Source organism: Anser cygnoides, chromosome 5 (assembly GCF_040182565.1).
Source record: "Anser cygnoides isolate HZ-2024a breed goose chromosome 5, Taihu_goose_T2T_genome, whole genome shotgun sequence".
In the NCBI taxonomy this organism is placed as follows: domain Eukaryota; kingdom Metazoa; phylum Chordata; class Aves; order Anseriformes; family Anatidae; genus Anser; species Anser cygnoides.
Window position 1 is genome coordinate 34,047,954 of NC_089877.1, and position 27,897 is coordinate 34,075,850.

The 27,897-nt window shown below is 47.9% G+C and overlaps 2 protein-coding genes across 4 annotated transcripts; both read left to right on the forward strand.

Annotated features, from left to right (window-relative positions):
- Positions 1 to 343: 343 nt before the first annotated feature.
- SLC35C1 (solute carrier family 35 member C1) lies at positions 344 to 4,892 on the forward strand. Its single transcript, XM_066997841.1, has 3 exons — positions 344 to 483; positions 619 to 1,154; positions 3,333 to 4,892. The coding sequence occupies exons 1-3, from the start codon at positions 356 to 358 to the stop codon at positions 3,890 to 3,892; spliced, it is 1,224 nt and encodes a 407-aa protein (XP_066853942.1). The 5' UTR covers positions 344 to 355; the 3' UTR covers positions 3,893 to 4,892.
- Positions 4,893 to 5,060: 168 nt separating this feature from the next.
- Positions 5,061 to 26,386, forward strand: CRY2 (cryptochrome circadian regulator 2). 3 transcript variants are annotated; one of them, XM_066997840.1, is made up of 13 exons: positions 5,146 to 5,282; positions 7,562 to 7,745; positions 7,913 to 8,021; positions 11,526 to 11,668; positions 17,799 to 17,983; positions 19,322 to 19,410; positions 20,157 to 20,297; positions 20,792 to 21,103; positions 22,171 to 22,322; positions 22,468 to 22,670; positions 23,128 to 23,217; positions 23,707 to 23,848; positions 24,336 to 26,386. In XM_066997840.1, the coding sequence occupies exons 5-12, from the start codon at positions 17,866 to 17,868 to the stop codon at positions 23,844 to 23,846; spliced, it is 1,245 nt and encodes a 414-aa protein (XP_066853941.1). In that variant the 5' UTR covers positions 5,146 to 5,282; positions 7,562 to 7,745; positions 7,913 to 8,021; positions 11,526 to 11,668; positions 17,799 to 17,865; the 3' UTR covers positions 23,847 to 23,848; positions 24,336 to 26,386. The 3 variants fall into 3 exon arrangements, with proteins under 3 accessions (XP_066853940.1, XP_047921087.2, XP_066853941.1); XM_066997839.1 differs by lacking the exon at positions 7,562 to 7,745 and having other exon boundaries at positions 5,061 to 5,282; positions 23,710 to 23,848; XM_048065130.2 differs by lacking the exon at positions 7,562 to 7,745 and having other exon boundaries at positions 5,062 to 5,282.
- The last annotated feature ends 1,511 nt before the right edge of the window (positions 26,387 to 27,897 follow it).

The window sequence follows — 27,897 nt, forward strand, 5'->3', positions numbered from 1 at the left end:
TCCCCATCAGAAGTCTTTATTTTCCACATCAGAACATGTAGGCCAAGAGCCCTACAGATGTTACGAGTGACAGAGTAAACAACTCGTGACTGAATAACCCCAACAACGACAACAGGACCTGCCCTCATACGGTGCAACACTCCCTGAGCAGAACACAACGGATCGAGGCTCTTTTAGTGGTGCCCAGCGCCAGTGGGCACAAACCGGAGCCCAGGAGGACCCCCTGAGCCCCTGGGAGCACCCCCGTGCCGGGCGGGTGGCGGCTCCCCGGCCCGAGCCCCCTCACGGCGCCCCCCGGCCCGGCCCGGCCCTGCCCGCCGGCGGCGGGGCGGCGCGGCGCGGCCCCTCCCCCGAGATGGCGGCGCGGCCTGCGGCCCGGGGAGGCGGCGAGCGGCGCCCGCGGGGCGTGAATAAAGGGCGGCGGGCGGGGCCGCGCCGCTCCGGGAAGCGCGGGGCCGGCGGCGGCGGCGGCGGCAGCGGCGGGTGAGCGGGGCCGGCGGCGGGAGGAGGCGGGAGGCGAGGCGGTGGTGGCGGCGGCGGCGGCGGCGGCGGGGCCGAGGGCCGGGTCCGGGTCCGGTGCCGGTCCGTCGGCTGACGGCCTGTGCCCGCCATGAGCAGGGCGCAGCTGACGCGGACCGGGATCCTGCGGATGGCGCTGGGCGGCGGCGCCGCCGACCCGCTGCTGCCGGCCGAGGGCGGCGGGGAGCGGCGGGCGCCCTTCGTGCTGCGGGCGCTGCGCATCGCCCTGGTGGTCTGCCTCTACTGGTTCACCTCCATCACCATGGTGTTCCTCAACAAGTACCTGCTGGACAGCCCCTCGCTGCGCCTCGATGCCCCGCTCTTCGTCACCTTCTTCCAGTGCGCCATGACGGCCGCCCTCTGCGTGGGGCTCAGCCTGGGGGCTGCCTGCGGGCCGCGCTGCGCCGGGCTGCCCGCCCTGCGCCTTGACCTCAAGGTGTCCCGCAGCGTGCTGCCCCTCTCCGTCGTCTTCATCGGCATGGTCACCTCCAACAACCTCTGCCTCAAGCACGTCGGCGTGGCTTTCTACAACGTGGGGCGCTCGCTCACCACCGTCTTCAACGTGCTGCTCTCCTACCTGCTCCTCAAGCAGACCACCTCTCTCTACGCCCTCCTGGCCTGCGGTGTCATCATAGGTGAGTAGGAATGGGGGGCCTGCACCCAGCACCCATCCCAAACCTCAGAGAGCCCGAGGAGGGGGTTCTCCAGAGGTTGGGAAAGTGACTGTAGAGGTCCCAGGTTAACAGGACTGTGGTGTCTCGCTCCAGGCTGCAGCATGCAGTTGTACTGCTACAGCCCATGGGGTTAACACCTGTTAGGTCCGTGGTTGCTCTCTGGCTGTTGCTGCTGGTGCACCTCCAGTCTGTAGTCGTTGTTCCTGTAGGACAGGGGAATGCAAAGTTCCTGCTTTCCCACAGAGGGCTTCCTACCTGCTTTTTGCACATGTTCCTTCCTAACCCTAGTGGTAGGCAAAGCCCTGGTAAGTGGGTTGTTGGGGCTGTATTAACCACCTCAAGTGGCCGGTAATGGTTGGTAGTGTTTTTCTTGCTTAACACTCAGAACAGGATGCTGAACCCAAATAACAAACCAAGCAGAACCATCCTTCCTCTTGGGAAGTCATCCTCATACACACGACTGCTTTTGAATGAGATGGGGTAATCGTAGGGCTCTTTTCTCGCTCTGCCTTAGGCAGCCTGCTTCCTGTGTCTGGAGCACATAGGTATCATTAGGAAAGGAAATTACTATCACTTGACTGTTGCTCTCTTTAAGCACTAATAACTGTCTATTCTCTAATGAAGTTTCATTTGCCTTAAGATGATACCACGTCTTTTCCCCACAAAGGCCATCAAAGAACTAGTTGTGTCTTCCCTATTTTCAAGTGAATGTTAATAATTAACTTTGAAAACAATAAGTGTTTATTTACACTGTCAGCATTGTTGGGACCATACAACGGAGCTTGCCAATTCAGACAGGATTAGCTAATCAAATCAAGCATAAAGCACCACCAGAAAGTCTGGTTGTGTGGTAAGGATGTAGGGCAGGGCATTGACTGGCTTAACGGGAATTGCTTACAAGTCTTTTTGCTCCAAAGGCCCAGTAAAATGAAAAGCTGCCTTCCATTTAGGGGGTCATTTTGATGCCAAGGATGGTGAAATGTTGACTTCAGTTCCAGGTGGACATGTGTTCATGTTGGTGCTTAGACAAGCAGATGGACTTCAGTAAGATGAGACAAGAAGTTTTTTATATGAGAGAGAAACAGGAGAGCCAGTCTGGCTGAACAGCTACTGTTCCCCCCTACCAAGTGATGCAAGCAGTTGGCTTTAGCTAGCCTTGTGTTCAGAGATGTTGCCTAAGTCTGTGGCATTTGCCAGCCTTCTGGGTTTCTCTAAGGCTCTGTCCCCTGGCTCCATCTCTCTTTGCTGTAGGAGCATCACCTGTATGTGTATACCAGCCAAGCATTCTCTGTGGCCAGACACGAAGTCCTTCTTGTCTGTGCATTGAGCTCTTTTGTACTTGGGCTCAGCTTATAGCATGTGTTGGCTGACTTGCAGGCAACTTTCCACGTGGCTTCTAATGTAAAGTAGCTAATGCAGAAGCATTGCAGCATTCCTTCAGTAGCTGATCTCTCCTTTTATATTTTGCTGAAGAGCTGGATCGGGAGAAGTCTCCCTCTCTGCCCTGGAGCAAAAGAGCCTGTAGCTCCTGTTTCAGAGCAGGTTAAAGAGCGTTCTGCCCATTGAAGAAGTTTAATACAGTGAGGATGTCTTTCTACTTTGTAGTCTTCTTTTGATCAAGGTCTTCTGTATTTTAATCCATGTGTTTACCATCTTTTCTGACTTATATTTCTGTTACTGTTAACAGTGCAGCAAAGCCTAGGTGGGTTGCGATACTTTTCCCCTAAGTTTTTTTTTCTTTAAACTTCTAAGGTAAGAGGAGTATTTCTTGCTACCTACATGTCCAGTTTGCTGTCTTTTCAATTAAAAATCATATGATCTTCTGCAAGTGACCTGTACACAAACAGTAGCTTTAGTTCATGTCCTTTTGTGATAATAATTTCTAAACTCCTGCTTCCTGCTCAGTGTGGGAATGAGACTGAATGATAGCACAATAAATTACCTGCACTCCTAAAATAAATCTTCCCAGGACAGTAGTCATGACACTTTGCGGGTTAGTATAATAGAAAGGGGAAGCCTTCTAACCTGCCTCTGCTTGTGGCTGTGGTTGTTCAATATTAGGTAGATGATGAATCACCAATTGTATATTTTAAGTCCTTCAGCATATGTTCAGATTATGCCTGATTTGTTTTGTTGCAGGTGGCTTCTGGCTGGGCATTGACCAGGAAGGAGCAGAGGGCACTCTGTCATGGACAGGTATATTCTTTGGGATCTTAGCAAGCCTGTGCGTCTCCCTCAATGCCATCTACACCAAGAAGGTGCTGCCTGTGGTGGATGGTAGCATCTGGCACCTGACCTTCTACAACAACGTGAATGCTTGTGTCCTGTTCTTCCCCCTCATGATGATGCTGGGCGAGTTCCACACCCTCTACCACTTTGACAAGCTGGGAAACCCCACTTTCTGGGGCATGATGACCCTGGGGGGAGTGTTTGGCTTTGCCATTGGGTATGTGACTGGACTTCAGATTAAGTTCACTAGCCCACTCACCCACAATGTGTCCGGGACAGCCAAGGCCTGTGCCCAAACGGTGCTGGCTGTTATTTACTTTGAGGAGACAAAGAGCTTCTTGTGGTGGACAAGTAACTTGATGGTGTTGGGGGGCTCCTTTGCCTACACGTGGGTAAAAGGGCTGGAGATGAGAAAAGTGGAAGAGGATCCTAATCTCAAAAGCAGTGAAAGAAATGAGACTGGCGTGTAGGCAGATTCAGCCTGCACCTGTTTCTGTACCTGGGAGTTAACCGTCAGAGCTCTTTTCCTCCTGCGGAGAAGAGCAAGGAGCAGGAAAAATTCACCTGCAAATGGTATGGGGAGTTGTGTCAGGAACCAGAGCCAAAGAGCTAACTGAATCATGTCTTGTCCACTGGATCTCCCCAGCTCAGAGACAGGGTGAGAGCATGTGTTCTAGAGAAGTATCAGGTTTTTTGTGGACATTTTTCTAAAATGGCTATTGCCACTGACCTAATCTGAGCAATTCCCATCTCTGTGGGGTGGGCATATAGTGGTCAAAGAATGGGATGGGAGCTTTGTGTATTTAGGGATCTAGAATGACAGCTGACTGAATTAAGAGTGTGGAGTTACAAAATCCTGAACCTCCATGAGGGGGAGGCAGGTAGCCAAGCTGTTTGGGATAGTCTTAAGTAAATGGTTCTGCTGCAAAAGAATTGGCAATAATGGTTTATTCCTGTTCAATGTGAAGGGATGGAAATTCCTTCCCATCTGGTTGTGTACAAGCCTAAGAAGCAGCAGTGCCCCAGATCCCTGTTTCAGTGGGTCAGTAACTCATCCTGCTGAGGTCTCTTGTTTCTTGCCCTCTGGGTTCTTAGTTTGGGAACCCTGTTAAGAAGCAGGTGTGATACATCAGCACCTTTTCCTGTGAGGGAAAGTGTGCGCTCTCAAATGGCCTGTCTGCCTTAAAAAAGAGGAGCAAGCATGCCTCTGCCCTCAGTGACAAAAGGGAGAGGAAAAGCTGTTTTGAAGCACTTTCTTCCTCCCACAACATCTCACGGGGTTCACAACACTCACCCTCCGTGCTCTCAATTTAGGGGCCAGGCTGACACCACCTGGGCTCCTTCCAGAAGACTTACACCACACCAGCTTTGTACTCTCCCCAGCTGCTCGGGGCTCATTCCCTCACAACCCCCCCGCCATTTTAGCCGGTCCCCGCCACCACCGTTTCAGCGCTTGAGGAAAAAAATAAATAAATAAATAAACTTTTAACCATGTAACACCCAAAACTGCTCGATTAAATCCTTCTCGTGACAGGGCTGAGGGGGGGGGCTCTCTCTGTGGCCGCTGGGGGGAGCAGGAGGCCGGGGTTTCCGCGCCTCGCCCGCCCCCGGGACCGCCCCGCCGCGGAGCCGCGGCGGGGCGGTCCCGGGGGCGGGTGAGGCGCGGAGGCTGCGGTCGCCCGTGATGGCGGCGCCGGCTGCGGCCCCGTCCCGCTCCGTGCACTGGTTCCGCCGCGGGCTGCGGCTCCACGACAACCCGGCGCTGCAGGCGGCGCTGCGGGGAGCCGCCTCCCTCCGCTGCATCTACATCCTCGACCCCTGGTTCGCCGCCTCCTCCGCCGTGGGCATCAACCGCTGGCGGTGAGTGCGGGGCGCCGGGGACCCCCACGGGGCGAGGGGTTGGGGTTGCGAGGAGGGGGGGCAGGGGTTTTTTGGAAGCCTGCCTCTTTCCTACGGGGGCAGGGGATGGTGGGGGTACGGCGGTGGTCCCGAGCATCGCCTTGGGAAGGGCTTTTTCCCCCTAATTTAGGGACAGGCAGAGCCCCCCGTGCTGCGTGATGCCTCCCCTCTGCCCTGCGGCTGCTGCTGGGTGTGGGAGTGCTGCCCCCCTCATCCCACCCCCCAGGGGCTGTTGCTGCAGCTGGAATGGAGCTGCCTGACCCCCCAGATACAAGCAAACTTATGGGGTGAGTCATTTCTGCGCAGAAAGCCAGACCGTGCGTACAGTGACATTATTACATAATGCCCTTGTGTCAGGTCTCGGATGCCCAAACGTCTGGAAACCCAATCCAGGTAGGGATTCACCTCCGCAAGACTCCCCCGCGCACCGGTGAAGCACATCACGCCGTCAGGGGTTGTGGACAGGGCGGCCACCTGGCCAGAAATCCTTCTAAGCGCGCTTTGCAGCATCACGTGGCGGCGCGTGTCCGCCCGGGGAAGCTGTGGGTGTCCCCGGTTCCTCTGCTGCCAACTTAGCCCCATCCGAGAGGAGCGGGGTGGCGCGGCTGCTTTCCGAGCGTTTCTAGAACACGCCTCGGAGGGTGGCTAAAAAACCATAAATGTGCAGAAATCACCACAATGCAGGCGTTCGATTTGCAGGAATTCATGGGTTCTGTCACTGGTCAATAGCATAGCAGCCTGAATTGATCTGTCCACAGACCACACTTGCAGCAGGCAGAAATGCCTTTCACGTGCTGCTGTTACTGCCAGCTGCCCTCGTTTGGGAGAACCAAAGCAGGGCCCCCAAAAGAGTAATTCCTGATCCATGTAATCCTTGTTTGTTTCCACCCACGTTATGGAGGGAGGGAAGCAGGCAGTGGTTTTATTTATGTCCTGGCCGTAGAAATATATATGAGCACGTGAATTTAAAATACAAAATCATGTTTTCTTGGAGGTGTGCACCTACTGCAAATGTCAGAAATTAGCACCGCTGGCTGCTAGGCAAAAATGTCTTAGCAAGCTCCGCACATTTACTGGAGTTCTGTTGTTTCCCAAGGGGAGCCCGGGATTTGTTTTGCTGTTTTTTCTTCATTTACTTGTGTTTTGCGGTCTGTGCTCTGCAAGCGTTTGTGTTTTACCTAGCCTCTAGACATTTATCAATCTGAAAATCCCTTACCATGTAATTGCACAGCATGTGGGAGCCATATAGGACTAGCATGTGTTTAATTTTCAGAACACCTTGGAAAGGTGATATTCCTATTTAACAGCCAGAAGGTGGGCTGGGGGCAGGGGAATGGTTTGTTCTGGTTACCCAGACCTGCTTCTTGGTCTTCTTTACTATTTGGCCCTCCTTGCATTGAACCCTTAGGGCCTTTCTCCTTGCAGAAGTGCAGAGGGAGCTTGTTCTGTCTCAAAGCTTGCAATTCCTGTTACAGGCAATGCAGTTGCGTGGAGAGGAAGGACCCAGCTTGCAGGGCAGTTGTAGCTTTGCTTTCCTCTTAAGTATGTGGGGTCTTAAGTGAGCTGATGCAGACACTCGTGTCTTGCAGGTCACAGTGCAGAGCGGGCACGTAGCGGTGCGGGAGAGGCAGAGGTTGGCAGGCTCACTCATGGTTGTGAGTTTGCCAGCAGCGCCACGTGCTGTCACAGGGATTAAAGTTTTAAAGCTGGTGTCTTTCACAGAGGTAGACAAAGTGAAGTTATGACGTATGGCTGTGAAAGTAAAGGTGATACACTTGGAGAGGTTTCATAGCAAAATGGGGGACCAGTAAAATGCAACATTAAGAGCTTAAATGTGTAATGCAGAAAGCACTTAAATGCCTTTTAATGGTTTGGGGACGGGTGGAAGTAGTTGAATGCCTTGACATGCTCTCATCTTCGTGTCTTGGTGGTGGAAGATAAATTGCTATTCTATTTGCAGCCGTTCTAAGTATGGATAATTCTTGCCCTGGGAGGTCTTGGTGCTCAGTCTTTCGCTGTTGATGAGGTAGGAGTGTACATCTCCCTGCTGTGAGTGTACATTTCTCTGCCATGCCTTCCCTACTCTGAGCCAGAACTGTAAAACTTGCACAGTTCTTGTGGTAATTCATTGCTTTCCTCAAAATAGTGTATGGATATCTTTCTACTTCATGCAAAATCCCTTATGCCGCAGAACCCATGAAAGAATGTGAATTGTATGGTTTATGCTCTTCTCCATGCAGGTGATGTAATGTGGAAGGAGCAGGTGTCAGGGGGTACTCACAGCTCTGAGAAAGAACATGGGAAGAGTAGGGGTTGCAAGAAGAAAAAAAAAAAAAGAAAAAACTGAGAGCTTTTGCATCTGGCCAAGCAGAACATGCATATGAATGGCCAAGAGTTGGCTGGTACGGCAATCTCATAACATTGGTAGGTAGACTGGGAATGAATAATAATTCTTGTTTTCTATTTCTCGTCCTAACTTTCAGTTTGATTGCTAATGCAGGTTTGCTGGAGTTCCTTGTAAATCCTCCTCATTTGTCTTTTATCTGTAGCCAGTCTGACTGACAGTAACTGCTCTCGTTTCTTCTCTGCAGGTTTCTGCTCCAGTCCCTGGAAGATCTGGACAACAGCTTAAGGAAACTCAATTCTCGCTTGTTTGTGGTGCGAGGACAGCCAACAGATGTCTTCCCAAGACTCTTTAAAGTAAGAGGATACACTAATTTTCTGAAGTGCAGTGAGGAAAAACTGATGTCCCACTGCTATCCTTGGTTTTGCTCACTATCTTCTCATTGTTGGCAATACCCTGGCTTCTCTTTAACTTCAGTACTGTCGACTGCGTAACCCACTACCAGGGTGCTTGAGCTTCTCTTTGCAGATAGTGGCTTTTGCCTTTGTTTCTGCAGCTCAAGCCTCACAAGGTTGTACTGTAATCCACCCACTCTTCTGGGTTGAGAGCCTCTTCCTTTCTGCACATTGTCTTCCTGCTGCTTTAACTCAGGAAGAGTGCCATATCCATACACCTTTAGAGACAAATAGAAAATGATACTGATCTACAGATGAAATGCAAATAAGGCTTTGTGTTATAATTTCAAAAACTCAGAAGCCTGTACAGTAGCTGACCTTTTTTTTTTTTTTTCCTGTTTCTATTCAAGGCTGCAGTTAGTCAGCTCAGCAGCAGTACACAGCTTGGGTCCGAGCTCCTTGTTGATGTACCATTTAGGACAGAGGAATATGCAGTGACCTCAATGGTGGATGATGGATTGGTGGGATGTGTTTCTAAAGTGATATGTCAAAGCTGCAGATCATGAGACAGGCAGGGCTGGCAAGAGTATCTCCTTGAATGTAAGGGTTCCTCAAGCAATAAAAGTATGTGATTCATTATTCTCTGTCCTACCCTAAGGTTGTATTTATCATTGTCTTTGAAGCTTTCTGAGAGTGTCTTTGCTAGGATGACAAAGCTAAAGGAAAAAAGCTTGGTTTCCAATCATCCTATGAGTTGTATTTGTCATGTGGACTGTACCTTACTTATGGTTGAAGGAACCAGTGTCCCCAAAGCCTGCTGTAGCCCAGATGCTGAGAAAGAGAGGTAAACTTGAGTCAATACCCTCCTGCTGTACTACACGGTCCTGATGTGTGTTTTTGGGAGGAGGGTGGTACTGGGGAGGAGAATCAGACTATGCAGGTCACAAAGTGCACTGATATTTATTTTGGCTTCTGCAGATTAACACATGGCACAATTTACGCTCTGCTTTTAGCCTTTTCAGAATCTGAGTTATTTTTATCTTTTGATCTGCAAATAAGTTCTGGCTATTAGTAGTCCATGCCCTCCTTATTTTAGTTCAAGGACCAGGTATTCACAGGATAGTTGAAGCTGTGTGGGAGAAACGTAACCACTTTGATCAAGGAACAAAAAGTAGTTGGCAGAATCTGGGGTTTGGAGAGATGGTTGTGGAATCAGCCAGACCTTGGTTTCGGTACAGTCTTTTTTGACTGGGTAGGCGGGTTAACGAATATCTTACATGTGCTGTAAGAGAGCTGAAAAGAATGTTGTTTTTTACACTACTAAAGGGTAAATGTTTGGCTTTCATGAGAAGTCAGGTCTCTCCAGAGCTGCTGCACTGAACAGCAAAGGCTGGACAAGAGAACAGCAGCAGCTCATGCTTTGCTCTCAGCTGTTCTGGAGAGTTATCACATGTAGTAATGCAACACTTAGGTCCAATGTAATTTCTGCTCTTGCTGCCAGTAGCTGAAGTATGTTCAGCGGTAACAGTTGCTGCAAAGGCACTGTGTGCAGGGGTCCAGTGAGGCAGACGGATGAAGTGTACTCATTAGCTCTGCGTTAACCTTTGTAGTGTAGGTTTTGTGGTCTCCTGTCCTCTGAACAAACATCTGTAAACCTACCTCTTCTACGAAAGAAAAGCGTGTAGTTTGTTCATGGAAGTTTGCTCACGATCCCTTTTGTGCATGTTTGTTTCCTACTTTGCTTCAGGTTTTACTTTGCTGTAGGCCAGATATTAAAAGAAGTCAGTCATGGCTTTTATTTTGTGTTTTGTATGTCGTTATGCAGCAATTTATTGCGATATAGTTTGCAGTTTCCTGGTTGTGCTCTGCTTCCTGTGTAGCACATACAATGCTGGGCGTCTCAAAACAGCAGAAAATATCTGCATTTGAAGTTTTATACTCTTACCTAAAATCTCTGTGAACTTTAACTGTATTTTTTTCATTCCTTTCTTTCAAAGTAGTAATACATGTTTCTTAAAGACTAGCACTATCTTTTTCAAGCCTGCTAGCTGATATGGTCTTTCCTATAAAAGAAAAGTTTGAAATGAAGCTGTTAAATCACGTTTCTATGTGGGGAGCATTGTAGGGCCTGGAACGTGTCTGTTTAACCCCTGCTCTGAGTAATGCATTCTGGCATGTTCGTGTTTAGAAAAAAGAATAGGGGACCTCTCTGAAATGTATATTGTGGTACATAACTGTTGTAGTTCTCTGTCCTTCCTAATATTAATTTTAGGATTCAGTCTGAAAGAGTTTAGAAAGGAAGGGATGCTCGTCTGGTTGTTTCCTGTTTCTAGATTCCCATCCCTGTCTTTGGTATTTATTTTTCAATGGTCATCAGTGACCTAATAACATCTGCTTCTTGGCTTTGTTTGTGTTTCTGATGCCTCTGGTTCTGAGGCGGAAGAGCCTGTCCTCTACATACGGCGGTGACTCACACTGTCTCACTTGGAGACTGGTTCATGTCTTAGTTGTGTGAGGGGTTTTTTAAGTGTCTCTGCAGACTTCTGGCTGTGTTTGACTGGAGTGTTTGCTAAACAAATCTGTGGGCTGCTGCTCTGTTTGATGGATGCCTCTGGAGGGTCGCTGTGGAAACCATTAAACCTCTTCTCATAGGATTCCGTTTCTGAGGAAAACTAGGCCATAGTCTTTGAGAGCAAACTGTGTGCTGGAAAAGCCTGGAAGAGGCTGAATGCTATTTCATAAGGCCTATTCTCTGTAGTCTGTGAGGGATCTCTTACAGGTGTGAAGACACAGAATGGGTTCATGGCTCTGCTAGGATGAACTAAAGTCCTCCCTCTGGAGAGTTGATCATTTAAATCTGAATCATAGTATCATAGTCTACTGTTCTGAGCAGAAAGGTCTACTCAGTTGGCATCCTTTGTCCTGTGATTCCCTCTACCACATTTGTTGCCTTTGGCTAGGGCATCGGCCTTCTACTATGTGATGGTTGTAAAGAGATATTGGAAAAAAATCGTGTGTATTGTTATTAATTGTTCATAGTCTCCACATAAAAATATGATTTTTTGAGCAGAGATTGTATTAAAAGAGTTCTCTGAAATTCTTTGTCTGCAAATGCTGGAATGGGATGGCAGGGCTTCTTTCAGACAGCAAATGCAACTATACAAGGTGTTGTAAGGCTGAGGAACCAAGATGTAACCTAAGAATGTTAACGGAGGAGAACTGAAACCTCCTTGTGTGTTATAAATTTGGCGTTTAGGAATTTGCAAGTAGCAAGTGCAGTGCTTGCTAGAGCTGATAAAAATTACTGGTTCTTTAGTTATCCTGACTCCAGACTGTTGTTCTTCACAGGAACCCTCTCTAAGTTCCCAGGACTTGACAGTGGCAATTACAATTTCTACAATTTAGTAATTGTAATGGTTAGAAAAGTCTTCTGTTTGACACCTCTATGTATTGTGTTTCTTGCAGGAATGGGGAGTCACTCGTCTCACCTTTGAATACGACTCAGAGCCATTTGGTAAGGAGAGAGATGCAGCTATTGTCAAACTGGCCAAGGAGGCTGGCGTGGAGGTGGTGATCGAGAACTCCCACACACTGTATGACCTGGACAGGTACGGGCAGAGCAAGGGCAGAGGTGCTTCTTGGGCTCGGATGGGATTGTCGTGTCTGGGATGACTTCAGTCTCCTCATTTACGTTGATCTCTATACGTTGATCGCTGTCATCCTGGGTGAGCCTAGAAGGTGTCAAAAGGATTACTCTGCACTCACACTTTTTATTAGAGTACATCAAAGTGCAGTGACGTGAATGCATGGAAAGGTGTTGCCTCAAGCTAACTAATCTCTGTACTTCACAGTCATTTAAGTTGCTCAGCTGCGTCCTTATTGATTGATTTCCTTGAGCATGTCCTCACTGCGTGGACTGTTTTTTTTTTTTTTTTTTTTTATTTTGCTTCACTGTAATAAAGGTGTCTGAGCTGCTGTCTCAAACAGGTTATGAAGGCAGGGCTTTTAACTGATGGATGTGCCAGGACAGCTGGAAGAAGTAGAACAAGGTAGATTGGGGCAAACTAACTTTATTCTAAAATCTGAATGCCTTGTCTTTATTGTGCATTTGCTATGGGGAAGACTTGCCTTTATGTTGAGGTTTATGTATTTATTTATATGTATAGATGATCATCTTAAACAGTGGAGACAGTCTTTCAGCAGAGACTCTAAGGTATGCTTGACTTCAATCATGTTTCAGTACCATTCGTATAGGTTGCTTTCTTTTTTTTTTCCTTTGGATTCTTTTTCTTGTACCAGTAATGCTGAAGGTAGGTTTCATCCTACAAATCTTTAGCATACATAATTTCCTGTGGGAAGGAGCATTGCAGTTTAGGACATACTGTGTGGAAATGTTTGCCTTTGGGGTGAGGGGAGTTTTTCACCTGTCTCATGAGCAGACAGACACTGCTGTCTACTTTTTGCATTAGAAGATACATGTGGCGAATAGGGAAATGTTTAGGTTGCCTTTCATTTTCAGCTGTCCCAGGTAACTTACTGCATCAGTAAACTTTGGCATCATGCTCTTTTTTTGTCCTTTCCCAGATAATTTATGAATGATGTTGAGCAGCAGAAGCCTTAGCTCAGCTCTGTGTAGGATTACTCCTTCTGTTGCAAAAGATGGATTCTTACTTTATCATGCATCTCAACTAGAATCTTCTGTCTGCAGGGACTTTGTCATGTATCTAAATTTATCCTTGGTTTCTTTAAAAAAAATGCAGTTAGGGATCTTGTCAGATGGCTTCTGAAAATTCACGTAGAATAAATCAACCAAATCTCCTTTGCCCCTGTGCTCAAATGTGGCTAATAGATTTTGAGGCACAACTTCCCATTACCAAAGCCAAATTAGCCCTCCAGTGTATTGCATATACACATGCGTTCACTGATTCTATTAGTATTTTCTACCACTTTGCCTAATACCCATATCAGATTTCCTATTCTGTAGTCCCTCTGATGCCCTGAAATGCTTTTTAAATCTGGAATCGTGCTTGCCTTTTTTCTTCATAGTGTTTGGACAGTTTTAAGGCAAGTGGTACATGCAGCAGCTATTTCTCAATGTCCTTTAGAACCCTTTTGTGAGTGCTGGCTGGTCCTGGCAACTGTTGCTATTCAAGCATAGCTTTGTTTTGTGCTATTTCCTGCTGACCTCTCAGCCTGTAACATCTCCCGATGCATTTCCTTAGAGAGATACAGTGTGGAAACCTCCCAGAATATCTCCATACTGAATACATGTGCAAAAAATAAATGCAGTTTTTCTTTAACGCCTTGTTTGCTGCTTTGCCCTACAGATATCCTGGACTGTCTGTAAAGGGATTTTTTTTTTCTGTTTATGCTTTTCTTTTTAATTTTTCTCAAGATTTCTTTTGGGTCGGGAGCTGTACGGGGGACTGCTTTTGTGGCTTTTGTTTAACCTACCATTTTTTTCTAGTCTTCGGTTTCCCGAAGGATTTTGCCTTCTATTATCTTTGATGATGCTATTCTTTTATTATTTTGACTAGTGATCTCTCTGAAATCTTTTCTAATGGTTTATGTGCCTTTATTGAATTTTTTTTCCCCTGACATGTCATCTTCAGATAATCTCTCTGTTGTCTGTCAGCATTTTACCTCTCAGCTTCTTTTTGCTCAGCGTGCTTCCTATTTTTATTCTGTTCTCTTCTCAAAATAGAAGCCATTATTGTTTTGTTGATCCCGGAAGGATGCTAAATTGATGCATGACAAAGTCATGGTTAGAGTAGACATGATAAATAACACTTTCAGCTATACCTTACCTGCTGCCTAAGACAAATCATGAATTGCCTTTCTGTCTTAAGAGTTGCTGATGAGTTGTTCCATGGAGCAGTCATTTATGGCATTTATGTTCATACCAGGCCGTGGGTTGTGACAGCTACCCAGCCTGTGTGGAGGCAGTTGAAGTCTCCAGTTACTCTGACGTTTCCTGCTTCTTGGCATCTCTGGGATTTCTCAGCAGGTGGTAATGCAGCTCTAATATTATATTTCTCTGGAAGTCTCTCTCAGACAGAGTATCTTGCCCTCCAGTCATCTTACCAGTCTTTTAACTCATGGTGTGAGTTGTCCCTTGCTCAGCTTACTCTTTCTTCCTGCATAATTCATAACCTGGGGGTGGTGTCCTACTTCTCATCTTTCTTTAATCAAGTTTCTTTACAAAATAGCCAGGCCTGTTTTTAAACAATATAGACTAGTCCTTCACTTCGACATAAATGATTCCAGCAGTCCTTCCCTTCTCCCCTGCAGTATCCTCTGGGTGTCACCACCAGCAGCTCCTTTCTAACACCTACAATAAACCTGTTCTCCTAACTTGTGAATTTGACCAGTTTTACCTAGCAGGAAGGTTACGATGTCCTCGGCACTACCAGCATAGCTGTGTGATTATCAGGGCTTCTTTCCTCTCCTCTCCCCCAAAACAAGGAGAGGGCCATAGAAAACGAACACCGATACTGGAAAATAGCCCTAACAAACCTGGGGATTCCCAGTCAAGATTGGCAACGTTCGGACTGTACAAGTCAGAAAAGATAATCTCTTAGGTATCAGCTTAGCCTGCTCGCAGCCTTTACTTGACAATTATTCTGTCTGACAACTTCCAGACGATGGGCTCTTTTGTCCCTTCTCTGGATCTGCCTGTTTTCTTCTCCTAAGGATCTAAATCCTCTGTAGCCTGCTTGCTGACGGTCAGCACTGCCGTGTCTGTAATCCCGAGCCGGCCGGGGTCACGCCGGGGGGAGCGGTTTATGCCAGAAAGGAGCATTGTGAGCTTGTTTGTTTGTTTGTAACACGCATCAGGAGCAGCTTCACCTCAGACACTCTTGTGTCGGGCTGAAACAGTAGTTAAATGCCTTTTAATAGGAGTGCTGACTAACTTAGAGGAACCAAGCACTGGGGAAGCTTGCATACCTTGCTGGTTCTGCAAGGTATTTCTCTATGAATCAGGAAAAATACTGCTCATTTCATCTATGCATTTATTGCCCAGGCTCACTAGCACAAGGATTTAGACTGGAGCAATTGCATAAGCTGACGGGGCTCACTAAATAGCATATGTGAGTTGGTAGCGGGGTGCATCAGTGAGCAGCCTGCTTGCCGAGCGCTGGCAGCTGGCTCGCAGGTGGGAGCACGGTCAGTGCCTTGCCAGGATGGGGCCCTGCCATTGGCAAGCTGGCCGAGGAGTCAGGTTTTTGAGGAGAGCAGCTTTCCCTCGCCCAGCAGCCATCCCACTGGGGCACTGTCATGGAGAAGTGAGTCAGACGCTGACACCTCTGGGGGTGTGCGTTGGAGGTCTGCAGGCACTGAGTTGTCACAGGTGGCTGACTGTCGGATCCCGCGTAACCCTAGCAGTGCCAGAACTGTGGTCAGGTTTTGGTTGCCTGAGCTCTTGGTATAATATATGACTGTGCGACAGTCAAAAACCCTCGTAACTGGCATCCAGGTACTGCTGTCGGATAGTGCTGGGCACCGTATTGCTTGTCTGGTAGGACAGCCGTCTTTGTAAGTGCTCACAAGCACCAGAAGGGTCAGGTTTTGTATGATGAATACAGCAATTCTGCTGGTTTGTGGTCTGCTCCAGGAGAACTAAAATGATGCAGTTTGTGCCACGTGCAGTCTGAATTGGACTGGAGAAGAAGGATGACATGGGAGCATTAAATTCTGGGGACAGTCCTCTCTTTAATTTGTGGCCCAGTCTCACAGGGGAATGTTCTGCAAGATTGTACTGCCTCGGTTAGAAGGACACTAGGAGGAGGGAAAGGACTCCTGCTTACGGGGCTTCCTGTAAAAGCTTTGTGTAGCAGGTTGAACTGTGTTACAGTACTTGGTATGCATTGTATAATACCCAATATTGTACAAAACCCAGTATCTGACATTTCTTTTCATGGCAGTATTGTGCAAGATGCAAATTTTGTTGCATAATGGCAGCGTCAGGTGCTATAAAATGTGCAGTTTGTCCTAGTCCCATCTCTTAATGATCTGTGTCCCAGATCCAGCAGCTGGCTCCTTTGGAAGCTGTAGTAGGCAACTTCTGTCACATCCAGAGTCTTGAGGACGTCAGGCAGGGATAGAGGCATCCACCTGCAAGTCGCAGGGATGTGCTCCAAATAGCTGTCTGCTTGCAGAAGCCGTGGATCGCAGATGCAGCACGGCAGCGTGGGTCTCAGACGGAGCTGCGGCACTGGCAGGTCGGTGGAAGAGGACTGGAAAAAGAGGCAGTGCTAAAGCAGCAGCTTCCCTGCCCCCATCCCAGGCACCGCGGGGCACACATTGTGCAGCTCTGTCACGTTTTCACTTCCAAATGCTGAACTCCTCGGGGAACGGAGTAAGCCTCTCTGGAGTGCTTGCAGTAACTGGAAGGGCCTTGTTTCTCTCCCAAGCAGCAAAGCTGCTTGTAAGGCTCCCCTCAGTACCTTTGCATGTAGGGGTGGCAGGGTGCTGTGCCACGCTGCTCCTAGTGTTGCCCTACACCTTTACCATGTTTTGCTCTCAGTGCACATCCCGATTGCCCTCCCTACCCTCTCCTGCTGGCTGATGTCTTTTTCTCCAAAGGTGTACACATTAAAATGAGCAGAAACTGCAGGAGGCTATGAAATCTCCTCCATCTTTGCCACCTTGCTGCCTCTTTCCACAGCTCCCTTCTGCCCGGAGCCGGAGCCCCGAGCCTCTGCTGGATGGAGGTGGCGGGGAGCGGACGCCAGCATCGTGGCGGCGCGGGGAAGCGGAGCACACGTGAGGACGGGCTCAGGGCCGGGGAAGGCCGGCGTGTCGCTCCTCCTCGCCACACGTGCGGCCGCCGGGAAGGGCAGGGAAGGCACATGGCGTCCGCTGAAGCTCCGGGCTCTAAGCCCAGCCCCTTGCATAAGCTGTTGACCGTGCTGGGTGGGGAAGGCAGCGCTGCTGCGGCTCTGTGTGAGCTGTGGGGCTGGCTGCCTCCGCTTTACGTAATGCTGGCTTTCCCCTGCCGCCTGCTTTGCTGTTAACTCCTTCCTCTCTCTTGCCCAGGAGCGCTCCCAAAGGCCTCCATGCTCTCTGTCCCAAGAAAAATTGAGTCCACGCAGCCGTAGCAGGCCCTGGGTGCTTAAAGAAGTAGAGAAATGGGGAAACTGTGGCTGCCCTTTCCATAGTGTGGTCTGACACGGGAATAAATAGCATGAAACAGGTCTGCTCATGACCTTATGGCGTGAGGGAGGATGGTGATTTCTGTAATCGCCAGGATCGAGAGGAATGACGCAAAATAGGATTTGTCTCGTCTGGGAGAGGTGGAGGAGGGTTCGCTAACAGTCTGGGACTTGTTGTGTCGGACAGGGGGGAAGTAAGGTCAGAATCGGGCTAGGAAATAGATGCAGGTCTGGGATTTGTCAGCTTGGGGAGACAGTATTCAGACTGAGATTTCATACAGGGGTTTGATGAAGAGCTATGGGAGAAAGATGTGATGCTAAGCCTGATTCAGCTGGAGCTGTTCTGTGTTTTATTTTTTTTTTCCCCGTGGAGATGGATTTCTGTGTTGATTTTTTTTTGTGTTCTTGCTTTTAAATATCCCTTTGAGGCATGCACCAAGTGGAAGCTGAGTCTGTAAGGATTTCTCTGTCTAAACAGAAAGGCTGTCCTGAGCAGAGATAACAGGATACGGTTTTGCTATCATTTCCTCGTCCCTCCTGTGGTAGCGAGGCTGTCATGCCATCTTGCTTATTTTGTTTCCAGAATAATTGAGCTGAATGGCAACAAGCCACCTCTCACCTACAAGCGCTTCCAGGCCATCATTAGCCGTATGGAGCTCCCAAAGAAGCCAGTGAGCAGCGTAACGAGCCAGCAGATGGAGACGTGTAAAGTGGACATCCAGGAGAACCACGATGATGTGTATGGGGTCCCATCCCTGGAAGAGCTGGGTATGTGTTGAGAGTGAAGTCAAGGGTCAACTGCCACCCAAAATGGGCCTACTGAAACTGTTTCTGGTGGCTGTCACCTGCCCAGGACAGGTCCGGTGTTGTCTTCTGACCTGGGCTGCTTCTAGCCATAGAAGCAAAGTAATGTTTTTAGCCAGTGCTGGGCTCTGTGAAAGCAGACTGCTCCCTCTTGCACTGCCATTGATGCACAACATCCCTTTAGCATTGCTCTGAAAGGTTCTGCATCTGTCCTTACATTCTCTGCTATTCTGGGCATATAACCACTGTATCAGTGTCTCATGTCCTTGCCAGCTGCTTTTTTCCTACTGCTGTCCTAGACAGGTTGTGTAACAGACCTGAAGAGGTAACCTGTGTACCAGGCACACATCATGTCATTCACTTGTTGCCAAGCACCACCAACCTGAGAGCTTAGCAAAACAAAAGATATTACCGAAACTTCTTTCGCTTATCCTGCTATGCTTTTTGGTCCTTGGAAACTTGGTGTTTGCCTCCTCTTTCATACATACCCTTATTTTTCTTGGAGGAGGAGGATAAATAGAGAACTGAGGCATGAGAAATGTGAGGCCTACGTCAAGGAAGTGAATTTAAATGCAAGGGAAGGAAAGGTTAATGCAGAATACTGTCATACACAGTGTACTCCATGCTGGCTTCTTAGGAGTATCACCTTGTACCTTAAGAGTTATGGAAAAGGGGGACTTCTCAAACAAGACTATCTTAAGGGCTGCGGTCCTGGATAGATCTGCTTCCTTTGTTGTCTGGCCTAATGTGAGACCTTCTGTAACCTTACATTGGTCTGCTTGCTGCCAGGGGAAGCTCCTTTGTCAGCCTGGAGCACTGCGAGGAAACTGCATTATTGCTTCCACTTTTGTGCTGGTTCTTCAGCACTAACGCACCAGCTTTCCACAGAAAATGAGTCTTTCGAGGAGCAACAGGCTCTCTAGTGAGCAGCTGGTGGTCATGGCAAGGTATTTCATGAGGCAAACCTGTGAAGCATGCGTTCCTTTGCCAGCTGCTCTGGCCCAAGGAACAGAGAGCCCTGTGGGTAGTGCTAACACACGGGATAATTGGTATGTGGCCACTGGGGAAGGTCCCCAGAAAGCTGCCTGAAGCGTTGCAGGGAGAGAACCTGGTAGTCTCAGTGTCACGAACAGGTTTTCCTCATGTTCCAAATGGCTGGCCTGCTGTAGAAGAACTAGAGCAGTAAATAAGCCCCGTTAAGCAACTGCAGTATTTAACTTGTTTTGTCATTGCTTACATTTATTCACATCTGTATCGTTTGTGTAGACTTGGCTTCTAATCTTACAAAGATCTTTCCTTCAGGCTTCCCCACAGATGGTCTTGCCCCTGCAGTTTGGCAAGGAGGGGAGACAGAAGCTTTGGCACGACTGGATAAACATTTGGAAAGAAAGGTAACGCCCTGCTATTTAAGTGGTCATTCCTGCAGGCTGTGGGTCCAAACAAAAAATGTTGAGCATTGGCCATTGCTCTCTTTTCTCTTTTAGCAATGGTCACTACATTGGCCTGTGGCAGGGACATTTGGTATTTTTGGAGTACTCCTGTCATCTTAGGTTGTTTGTGGAGCAGGGATTCCCTGGGCTTCTTCAGACCTGAAGAAGAGCTGTATATTAACTATACTGCTGTTAGAAGCACATAGGATTCTTTTAATTGTTTTTCCTCCTGCTGTTTCCTTTAGAGGAATGCAAACTTGGAAACTCTCCTGCAAGTTGTTCCATCTGTGCTGCACGCTATGCACCATCTCCTTTTGTCGTTATCTGAGTTACTATTAGCAGTATGTGCTCATAAAAGAGTACCTTGCCCTTGTACATCAGTCTCTTCGTATCTCACTGGGATTTATTCTCTTACTGGGATTTATTCTCTTACTGAGATTTATTCTATGGGGCTTGTGTTCTTCACTACAGTACACGAGGGAAACAATTTCAAAGTAATGAAAGTTGACCCAGCTGCAGAAACATGGGGTGTGGGGGCTGGAGTTGTCCACTTGAGATCTCTCCCAGTGGTGGCTGGAAATGAATAGAAGAAGTGGTGCTGCCACACCTCAGTGACCTTGCCACCTGCACAGAGGCCTGCCCTTAGCAGTGTCTGACAGTTTGGGATTTATTTTCTTTTGGGGCTAATTTCTCCTGAATATATTTAGGCATGGGTTGCAAATTACGAAAGACCAAGGATGAACGCCAATTCATTGCTGGCCAGCCCTACAGGACTCAGTCCCTACCTGCGTTTTGGCTGTTTGTCCTGCCGCTTATTTTACTATCGTCTCTGGGAGCTGTATAAGAAGGTAAGATAAAAGGTTCGCCTGGAGAGCAGCCTGGTTTTGAGCATAGCTTGATTCTGGTTCCAAGACTGTGTGCCGGAACAGCTGCAAAAATTGTTATTGCTTCACTTGTGTTTGACTGTTGGGTAAAGCTTTTGTTGCTGGTACAGAAGAGTCTCTTGGGTAAGGAAAAGTGATTTTCCTGTGTAGTTGAGCAGCCCTTATATCTGATGGTACCCTGTTCTTCAGCCTGGACTCCTGTCATGAGCCATGTAGGGCTTTTTACTGTTAGTTATGGGTGGTTCGAGTCACTTGCCAGCGTACTGAGTGGGCTAAAAGCATGCTCTGACTTCACCACCTGGGGTTTCTGATAAAGGATGGTCTGAAATTGAGCTCCTTTATGGAAGTTGTCAGCAACAGACTTGGGAATTGTGTATAAATGCATGGGTGTCTCGCAGCTCAGCATAATGAAGCCAGTCCTCCCCTGCTTGTGAATACCTTTGTTCCCTCCTCTACAGGTGAAGCGGAACAGCACTCCTCCCCTCTCTCTGTACGGACAGCTTCTCTGGCGGGAATTTTTCTACACAGCAGCCACAAACAACCCAAAGTTTGATCGCATGGAGGGGAACCCCATCTGCATTCAAATCCCCTGGGACAAGAACCCTGAAGCCTTGGCAAAGTGGGCAGAGGGCAAGACAGGTTTCCCTTGGATCGATGCAATCATGACCCAGCTGAGACAGGAAGGGTGGATCCACCATTTGGCCAGGCACGCCGTGGCCTGCTTCCTGACCAGGGGCGACCTCTGGATCAGCTGGGAGTCAGGAGTCAGGGTGAGTCTGGCATTTCCAGAGGCTTACAGGAGGCCATAAGGAAAGCAAAGTCTCCCTGGCACTTGCTGCAAGGATTGCCACACAGGTATGGCTTTTGCTTGGCATGTAAAAGTTGTGTGGAAGACAGATTCGCTAGCAGGCTCCTGGCCTGCCAACAGTCTGCCTTCTACCACGAGGGCTCAAACAGTATCAAGAGTCTCCAGTTACCACAACTAACTGCTAGTGGGACCCACTGGTAAATATGGACTGGGATTTGGGTTTGGGTTTGGGGGAGCTATTTTGGTAAAATGCTATCAGTCCATCTGTTTCCTTTGCAAGTTCAATGTATCTTTGTAACTGGACCTTTCTCCTCATTGTGTAATCCATCACCGTGCCAGTCAGGGAACGCTCCGTGACTGTGAAATCTGAGTCTAGATTCTCTCAAGAAAAGAGGTAAAAGACACTCTTTTTGGGACATCTGAAGGGACAAACAGCTTGAACTTACTGGGTGTACATATTGCCCTATGCAAAAAGTGGAGGCAGAAGCAGCGTCTTGTCAGAAGGCTGTCAAAGCAGAGCATAGCTGAAAGTGTGTCAGAGTCAGGTGCTAAAAACGCTGCATCTGTGCTTGGATGTGAGCGAGTTACTGCTGAAACCTGCCTGCCTCGTAGAGTGGCAGTGAGCTCTGGGACATTCAGAGGGGTTCTTTCTTCCTGCTTTGGTGCTTGCTCTTCTGTGCAGCGTCTGCCTGCTTCTCACAGTTGGTGCTTTGCACTTGTTACGCCTCCCTGGTTAGAATCAATACCCAAGGCTTGCTGTAACGCTAGGTAGTGATTTAGTTTGTAGCTGCATGAGAGATTATCCAGCATTTTATCAGTGTGAGCAGACAGTGCCTCCCTATGTGAAGGTGTCAGGAAGTGTGATATATTGACCAGCCACCTGGCTTCAGCCAGCGGATTGCCTCTTTGCTGCTGCTTTGGTTTCTGAGAGCTGTTCAGTGCTTGCCCTTTGAACTGGCATTTTGGTTTCTCCTAGCACGAAGTCCTAGCTGGGGAAGCTCTCACTGCATTTTCCTTCAATTGCTGCAGGTATTTGATGAACTGTTGCTGGATGCAGATTTCAGTGTAAATGCAGGCAGCTGGATGTGGCTTTCATGCAGCGCATTCTTCCAGCAGTTCTTCCACTGTTACTGCCCCGTGGGCTTTGGACGTCGCACAGACCCCAGTGGTGACTATGTTAAGTAAGTAGAGTGTCTGGAACTTCTTCCTTGCTTGATCTGTCAGCCTAAGTCATTCAGTAGCTGATATGGTGGTACTTCCTGTGCACCTTGAATGCTATCTTGCTGCACTTTAAGTGGTTTGTGTGCATCTTTTAACTTGTTGCAGGAGATATCTGCCCAAACTGAAGGGCTTCCCCTCACGATACATCTACGAACCGTGGAATGCCCCAGAGTCTGTGCAGAAGGCAGCCAAGTGCATCATTGGGGTGGACTACCCCAAACCCATGGTGAACCATGCTGAGACCAGCCGGCTGAACATCGAACGCATGAAGCAGATCTACCAGCAGCTATCACGCTACAGGGGGCTCTGTAAGTAACAAAAAAAGCAAAAGATTCTGTCTTTAATATGACATAAAATGCTTGGAATTAGGGACATGATTTAAAATACATAGTAATTGTCTCTCTCACCACTCCTTGCAAGAAACACTTCCTGCCAAAACTGCTGTTTCCAGGGGCAGGTAATTTTGCTCTTGGACAAGTAAGAGTGGGGTTTAATTAGTTTGAGAGCTGGTGATGGCAGGGCACCATCCATGTGCTACCAATAGTATCTTCTTCACCTTGGGGGACATAGTAGGCAGAGCATCCTAAATAAATATGCTGCTAGATCAGTGTCTGTGGGCAGCCCTGGGTGAGCAGAGCTTGGAGTCCATCCTCAATTGGAAATTTAGTTGTGCTGGTTGGTGATCGCTAAGGTGTTCCCATGTGAAAGGCTAATCCCAGCCCAAATATTTCTTATTTCTATTATGATCTTCTTGCGTTTCTCTAGGCTTATTGGCATCAGTCCCTTCATGTGTGGAAGATCTCAGTGGCCCAGTTGCAGACTCAGCTTCAGGGCAGGGCAGCAGCACCAGTACAGGTGAGTTGGAAGGACTTGGGTGCTTCAGATGTACCTTCATGGGCAGGAGAGAGAGATTCTTTTCTTAATAAGAGGAGGATGTAGCTAGGAAAACATAGATCATATTCATCTTCCTTCAGGCTTTCTTCAGAAGTCCCCAGTGAGCCTTCATGCCTAAAAGGGCTGAAGAATAGTGAATCTCTTATTGCTTGTATGGGATCATATGCAGCCATTTAAGGGAGGAGTGAAGATGACTGTAGGGCTAATCTGGTGTAATTAAACTTTCCTCTGTCAAAGGAGGACACTTTCTTGTTTGTTCTGGTGGACTTAATTATTCTGCTTTTAACAAAGTATTTCAAAAACTTCTAAGGCAGCTGTGGCAACATCTTTCTGTGCTTGTACCTTGCATATTCTCCTTTCTCCCAGCTCTGTGGCACGTTAGGCTAGGGTATATGTGTGAGGAGATCTAAAGCCAGAGGAAATGTTGCAGTGACTCTTCTTCCTCTCCAGCAGTGAGACTGCCGCAATCTGACCAGGCTTCGCCAAAGCGCAAACACGAGGGAGCAGAAGAGCTGTGCACTGAAGAACTGTACAAACGAGCCAAAGTGACAGGCCTCCCTGCTTCAGAGATCCCTGGCAAGAGTTTATGATTGTAAGTAGTCCCTGGCATGGTCTGGCCTAAACTGTGTTGTTCTGACAGCAAGCAAGGCTCAATTTTATTTGTTCCCTACAGTTTCATGAACAAAATGGACTTGCCTAGGGAGAAAGGTGGCTCCTAACTCTTAATTGCCTAGCCCTGTAATTTGGCAGTGGCCTGCCTTCTAGTTGTTTTTGCTTTTGCTTGACAAGCTGTTAACTCGGTAGTCCAGCAGAGAGCAGTACCCTATGACTAGAACAAGCACAGACCACAGTTATGTTTGGGTTTGCTCTAGTGGGATTTCTTCCCCTTCCAGGGTGAGTTTGCAGCCAGGTTTGCCCATGTGGTGAGGGCACAGGCTGGAGGAGGGGAGCAAGCAGGCCCAATCTTCTGCCTGAGATGTCCCGTATCCCAGGAGGGAAGGAGCTGATCGCATGTTTTGCCAACTTTTCAGTATGTGGGGGAGCTCAAGGCAAACTTTCTCTTCTGCTTTCTCCTGCAGCCAGCAATATGCAGCTTGCAAGTGAAGAGTGAGAGTGTTGGAGGTGACCCGAAGAGTACAGGCTGCTGCCACCACAGAAGGACTGCAACTTGTGATCTGCAACAGAAAATCTGGGGCGTCTCATAAAAATGTGTAATTCCAATAGCTGCCACAAAAGGGCACTGTGTTACTTGTACTTGGGAATATTTGGCTTTCTGCTCTCCAAAGAGCTAAATATGTCTCTTCTCAGCCATGCCCAAAATCTCCCCTCATTGAAGAGGGCAAAAGCTTTCTTTCAACGTGTTCACTCCCAAGTGTATCTGTTGTTTCTGATAATGGATCAGCACATGACTTGCTGCATTGATAGAGGGAGCAGCGTCTGCACATCTCAAAAATAGTGAATGTCTTTTCTCATCGCTAGTACTAGGCAGCAAGACATGCTAAGATAAATTCAGTAGTTGCGAAGGAGAAGACAGCTGCTGGAATATCAAAGGTTGAGTACCCATCCTACAAGAAAACAGGAAAATCTCTGTTTCTCTAGGTTAGACTGGTGGGGATGTAAACACTTTCCAAGTAAATCAAGGTGGTACATGTGTGGGGATGAAAAAGAAAAGAAGGATAACTGTAGTAGAAGAACAAAGAGATACAAACTGTCTGTACCTTTAAAAGGCACTTAGAACTTTCCCTGAAGAGGAATCTTACTAGTGCAAGGTGAGCCGTAGTGCTGTTGCCTGCAACTGGCAGCTTCAGAGCAGCTTGCCGTTTCAGGGAGATGACTCTGAGAGAAGTAGGAATTCTTTGGAGAATAAGGCTCTGCTTTGATATGATTAAAGCAGTCTCCCAAAAGCTTGCTGATCCACATAGTGAGCTGTACCCTGTAGGGGAACAGTCCTGGGCTCAGGGCTTTACAGCATTTCCTTCCCTGAGTGAGAGTACTCTCAAGTGGAGTGACCAGTGTCTAGTGCGTAGCCTGTGGAGTGCATCATACTGATAGAGGATGTATCACACATCAGCTCCTTGAAACGAGTCTTCCTTGGGCTCAGTTCATTGTCCGTTCTGTGTGGATGTTTGCTCTTTCCTGTATTGACATCTGTGGTTTTGAGTTTTCTGCGCAGTGTAGTCCCTGTATCTCATACCCTGCACACTGCTCGTAGTTCCCATTCACGTTCAGGCTGGTGCATTGTAGTCTAGCAGGACAAACACGTATCTTTCCTGCCTCTAAACCATATGCTTCTTGGCCTGGTCCTGCTACAGGATGTCATTTCAGCACAGTACTGGCAGAGCACCTCTGTTTGCCTTTACACCTACGAGGGCAATGGATGGCAGTACTGCAGAAGAGCTTCTGTTTCGGCAGTTTCCAAGAGGGTTTTTATCAAGTAGCTAATCCTGTGCAATGGTCTGCTGTCGGCACTGTTCTCATTTGCTGTCCAAAACCTTTCATCCCCACCCTGGCACCGATAGTGTGGGGCTAGATGTGAGCTTATCCAACTAGCAGCTTGGGGAGCATGGTCATCGTGTCCCTCTCTGACTGGGATAAAAAGATTCACTTTTGGAGCCCATGTTTGAACCCTGAGCAACGGGGCTGCAAGTAGAAACTGACTCAACTGTATCTGGGAAACCTGAAGTGGCGGGAGAAGTGGAATTGTGTCCAAAATTTAGTTAATAGAATAGCTGAATAACTTTTCCCTCCAACTAACCTCCCAGAGGCATTGATCCTAGATTCCCCTTTCCCAGGGGAATCCTTTGGGCAGACTGTCCAAGTAAATGAGTCACTTTTCCAGGCCTTCCTTTCTTCTAAGCTACTGTCCACCAGGGTCTCCCTGGGATAACCCAGTAATCAGCAGGTTTTGTCTCCAGTCTGACCCAGATCTTATTCCCGCTGAGGGCAGTAAGGTATGAGGGAAAGGAGACCTTCCCACCATCTTCTGCTGCAGATAGAAGAAAGGGGAAAGACATGCACTTTGTACATTTCGACTACAGAAATTGTGACTTCTGTCTTTTGGAGAGTCTCTTGCTTAGGCAATGGTCTGTAAATATTACTCTTTTTGTTTTTATAAATGTCATTAACCCTCTCTATGCTGTCATTCCAATTATTTAATTTGGTAAGTAGCATTTTGGGGCTGGATCCATGGGGGTAAATAACCAAAGGGAGTGCGTGCAAAATCTCCCAAGCGATTTTTTGGAAGGCTTTTGGGTGAATGGAAAATCACATTTGCAAGGTTTTTGACATCATCTGTGGTGAGGATGGTGGCAGCTGGAAGAGCTGCAGTCCTAGGAGCAGAAAAGGTAAGGGCAGTGAGAAACACAAAGGTAAAGAAAAAACTCCTACAAGAAACATGTTAAGTAGGCTGGGATTCATCCACTCTGTTATCTTTTTACAGTTGAAATGATAAAGGTGTGTGAAACTACATGCCAAAGAAGTGGAATAGGGGATGATTGTACGCTGTCTCCTGTAGTGTTTAGGACTGGGCATGTTCAATTAAACTACCAAATGGCAGATTCAGTGCATCTGCAACTTCCTTACACAGATGTTTTCGTGTCAAACTCTTTGTCAGTTGTGGCTGCTAGGTTTGACCGAGTTCAAAAAGGCCTGACCAGTTCATGGAGAAAGGAAAAACCATCAATAACTATTAGTGAAGATACCATCTTTATTTCAGGAGGGAGCAGAGAACTGCTGGAAGCAGATAACAAAGGAAGCATCGTGGAATGTGTGTCAGGGGATTTCCATTTCCTGGGATAACGACTGCTTTCTGTGTCTCAGGGCTAGGTGGCTGCATTGACTGACCTGGCACAAGCATCCCCAAATAGAGCATAGGGTGAGCCCTCTGCACAGGGACGGAGCAGCTGGTTTTGGTGCTGTCAGAGTGGCTTTTAGGATGTTCCACAGGGCAGTGTGGAGGCTCCTTGTCACAGACGGTGGGCACTGAGGCAGAGAAGTGCTACAGAGCTATAAACAATGTGAACATTGTTCAGACCGGGCCTTCTGTCAGTGACTGAGCCTTTTCTCTTGCAATTAGCAAAGTCATGAATGGGCACCAAATGCACCATGACTTTGCAGTCTAGTTGCTGGCTAAGATGAGGTTGGAGTAAAGTTCTGCTTGTGTGTGACACCATCATCCCCAGTAACCCCAGACCCAGTTACTGGAACCGGAGGTGCCAGAGATAAAAAGGCCATGTGTGACCTACCAGAAGGGCAATGTGTACAATGCGTTGGTTACCTGATTGCAGGTGTGGTCGAGGTGCTTGATGTTGCTGTTGTGTTCTCTGTCTCTAGCGAGGACCTAGTGGGCTTGGGGGAGTAACACTTCAATGCTTAAAGTGGCTTATGGACACAAACCCTCTGAAGTTGCAGCTTGTGCCTTAGAAGAGCCAGGCTGACAGCAAACTGTCCAACTTTCCCTGCTTAGAGTGTGATAATGTAAATTAAACTTGGAGAGGCCAGTTTGGAGGCTCCTCCACGCTGGCCACAGTATATGTTCTCTCTGAAGGAATCGCAGTGATGTGGCTGGAGGTGTAAAGTGGCTAACCATGGATTTCTAGCAGAGTAAGTGATTGCCTGCTCCCTGTGCTGGTGGTTGGGGAA

Excerpts from the sequence above, each read along its gene's own strand:
- CRY2 (XM_048065130.2), top strand. The coding sequence starts at position 5,107 with ATGGCGGCGCCGGCTGCGGCCCCGTCCCGCTCCGTGCACTGGTTCCGC. Across the intron at positions 21,104-22,170 it reads GCTGGGAGTCAGGAGTCAGG|GTATTTGATGAACTGTTGCT; the intron begins GTGAGTCTGGCA and ends CAATTGCTGCAG. Across the intron at positions 22,323-22,467 it reads CCCAGTGGTGACTATGTTAA|GAGATATCTGCCCAAACTGA; the intron begins GTAAGTAGAGTG and ends AACTTGTTGCAG.
- SLC35C1 (XM_066997841.1), top strand. The coding sequence starts at position 356 with ATGGCGGCGCGGCCTGCGGCCCGGGGAGGCGGCGAGCGGCGCCCGCGG. Across the intron at positions 484-618 it reads GGCGGCGGCGGCAGCGGCGG|GGCGCAGCTGACGCGGACCG; the intron begins GTGAGCGGGGCC and ends CGCCATGAGCAG. Across the intron at positions 1,155-3,332 it reads GGCCTGCGGTGTCATCATAG|GTGGCTTCTGGCTGGGCATT; the intron begins GTGAGTAGGAAT and ends GTTTTGTTGCAG.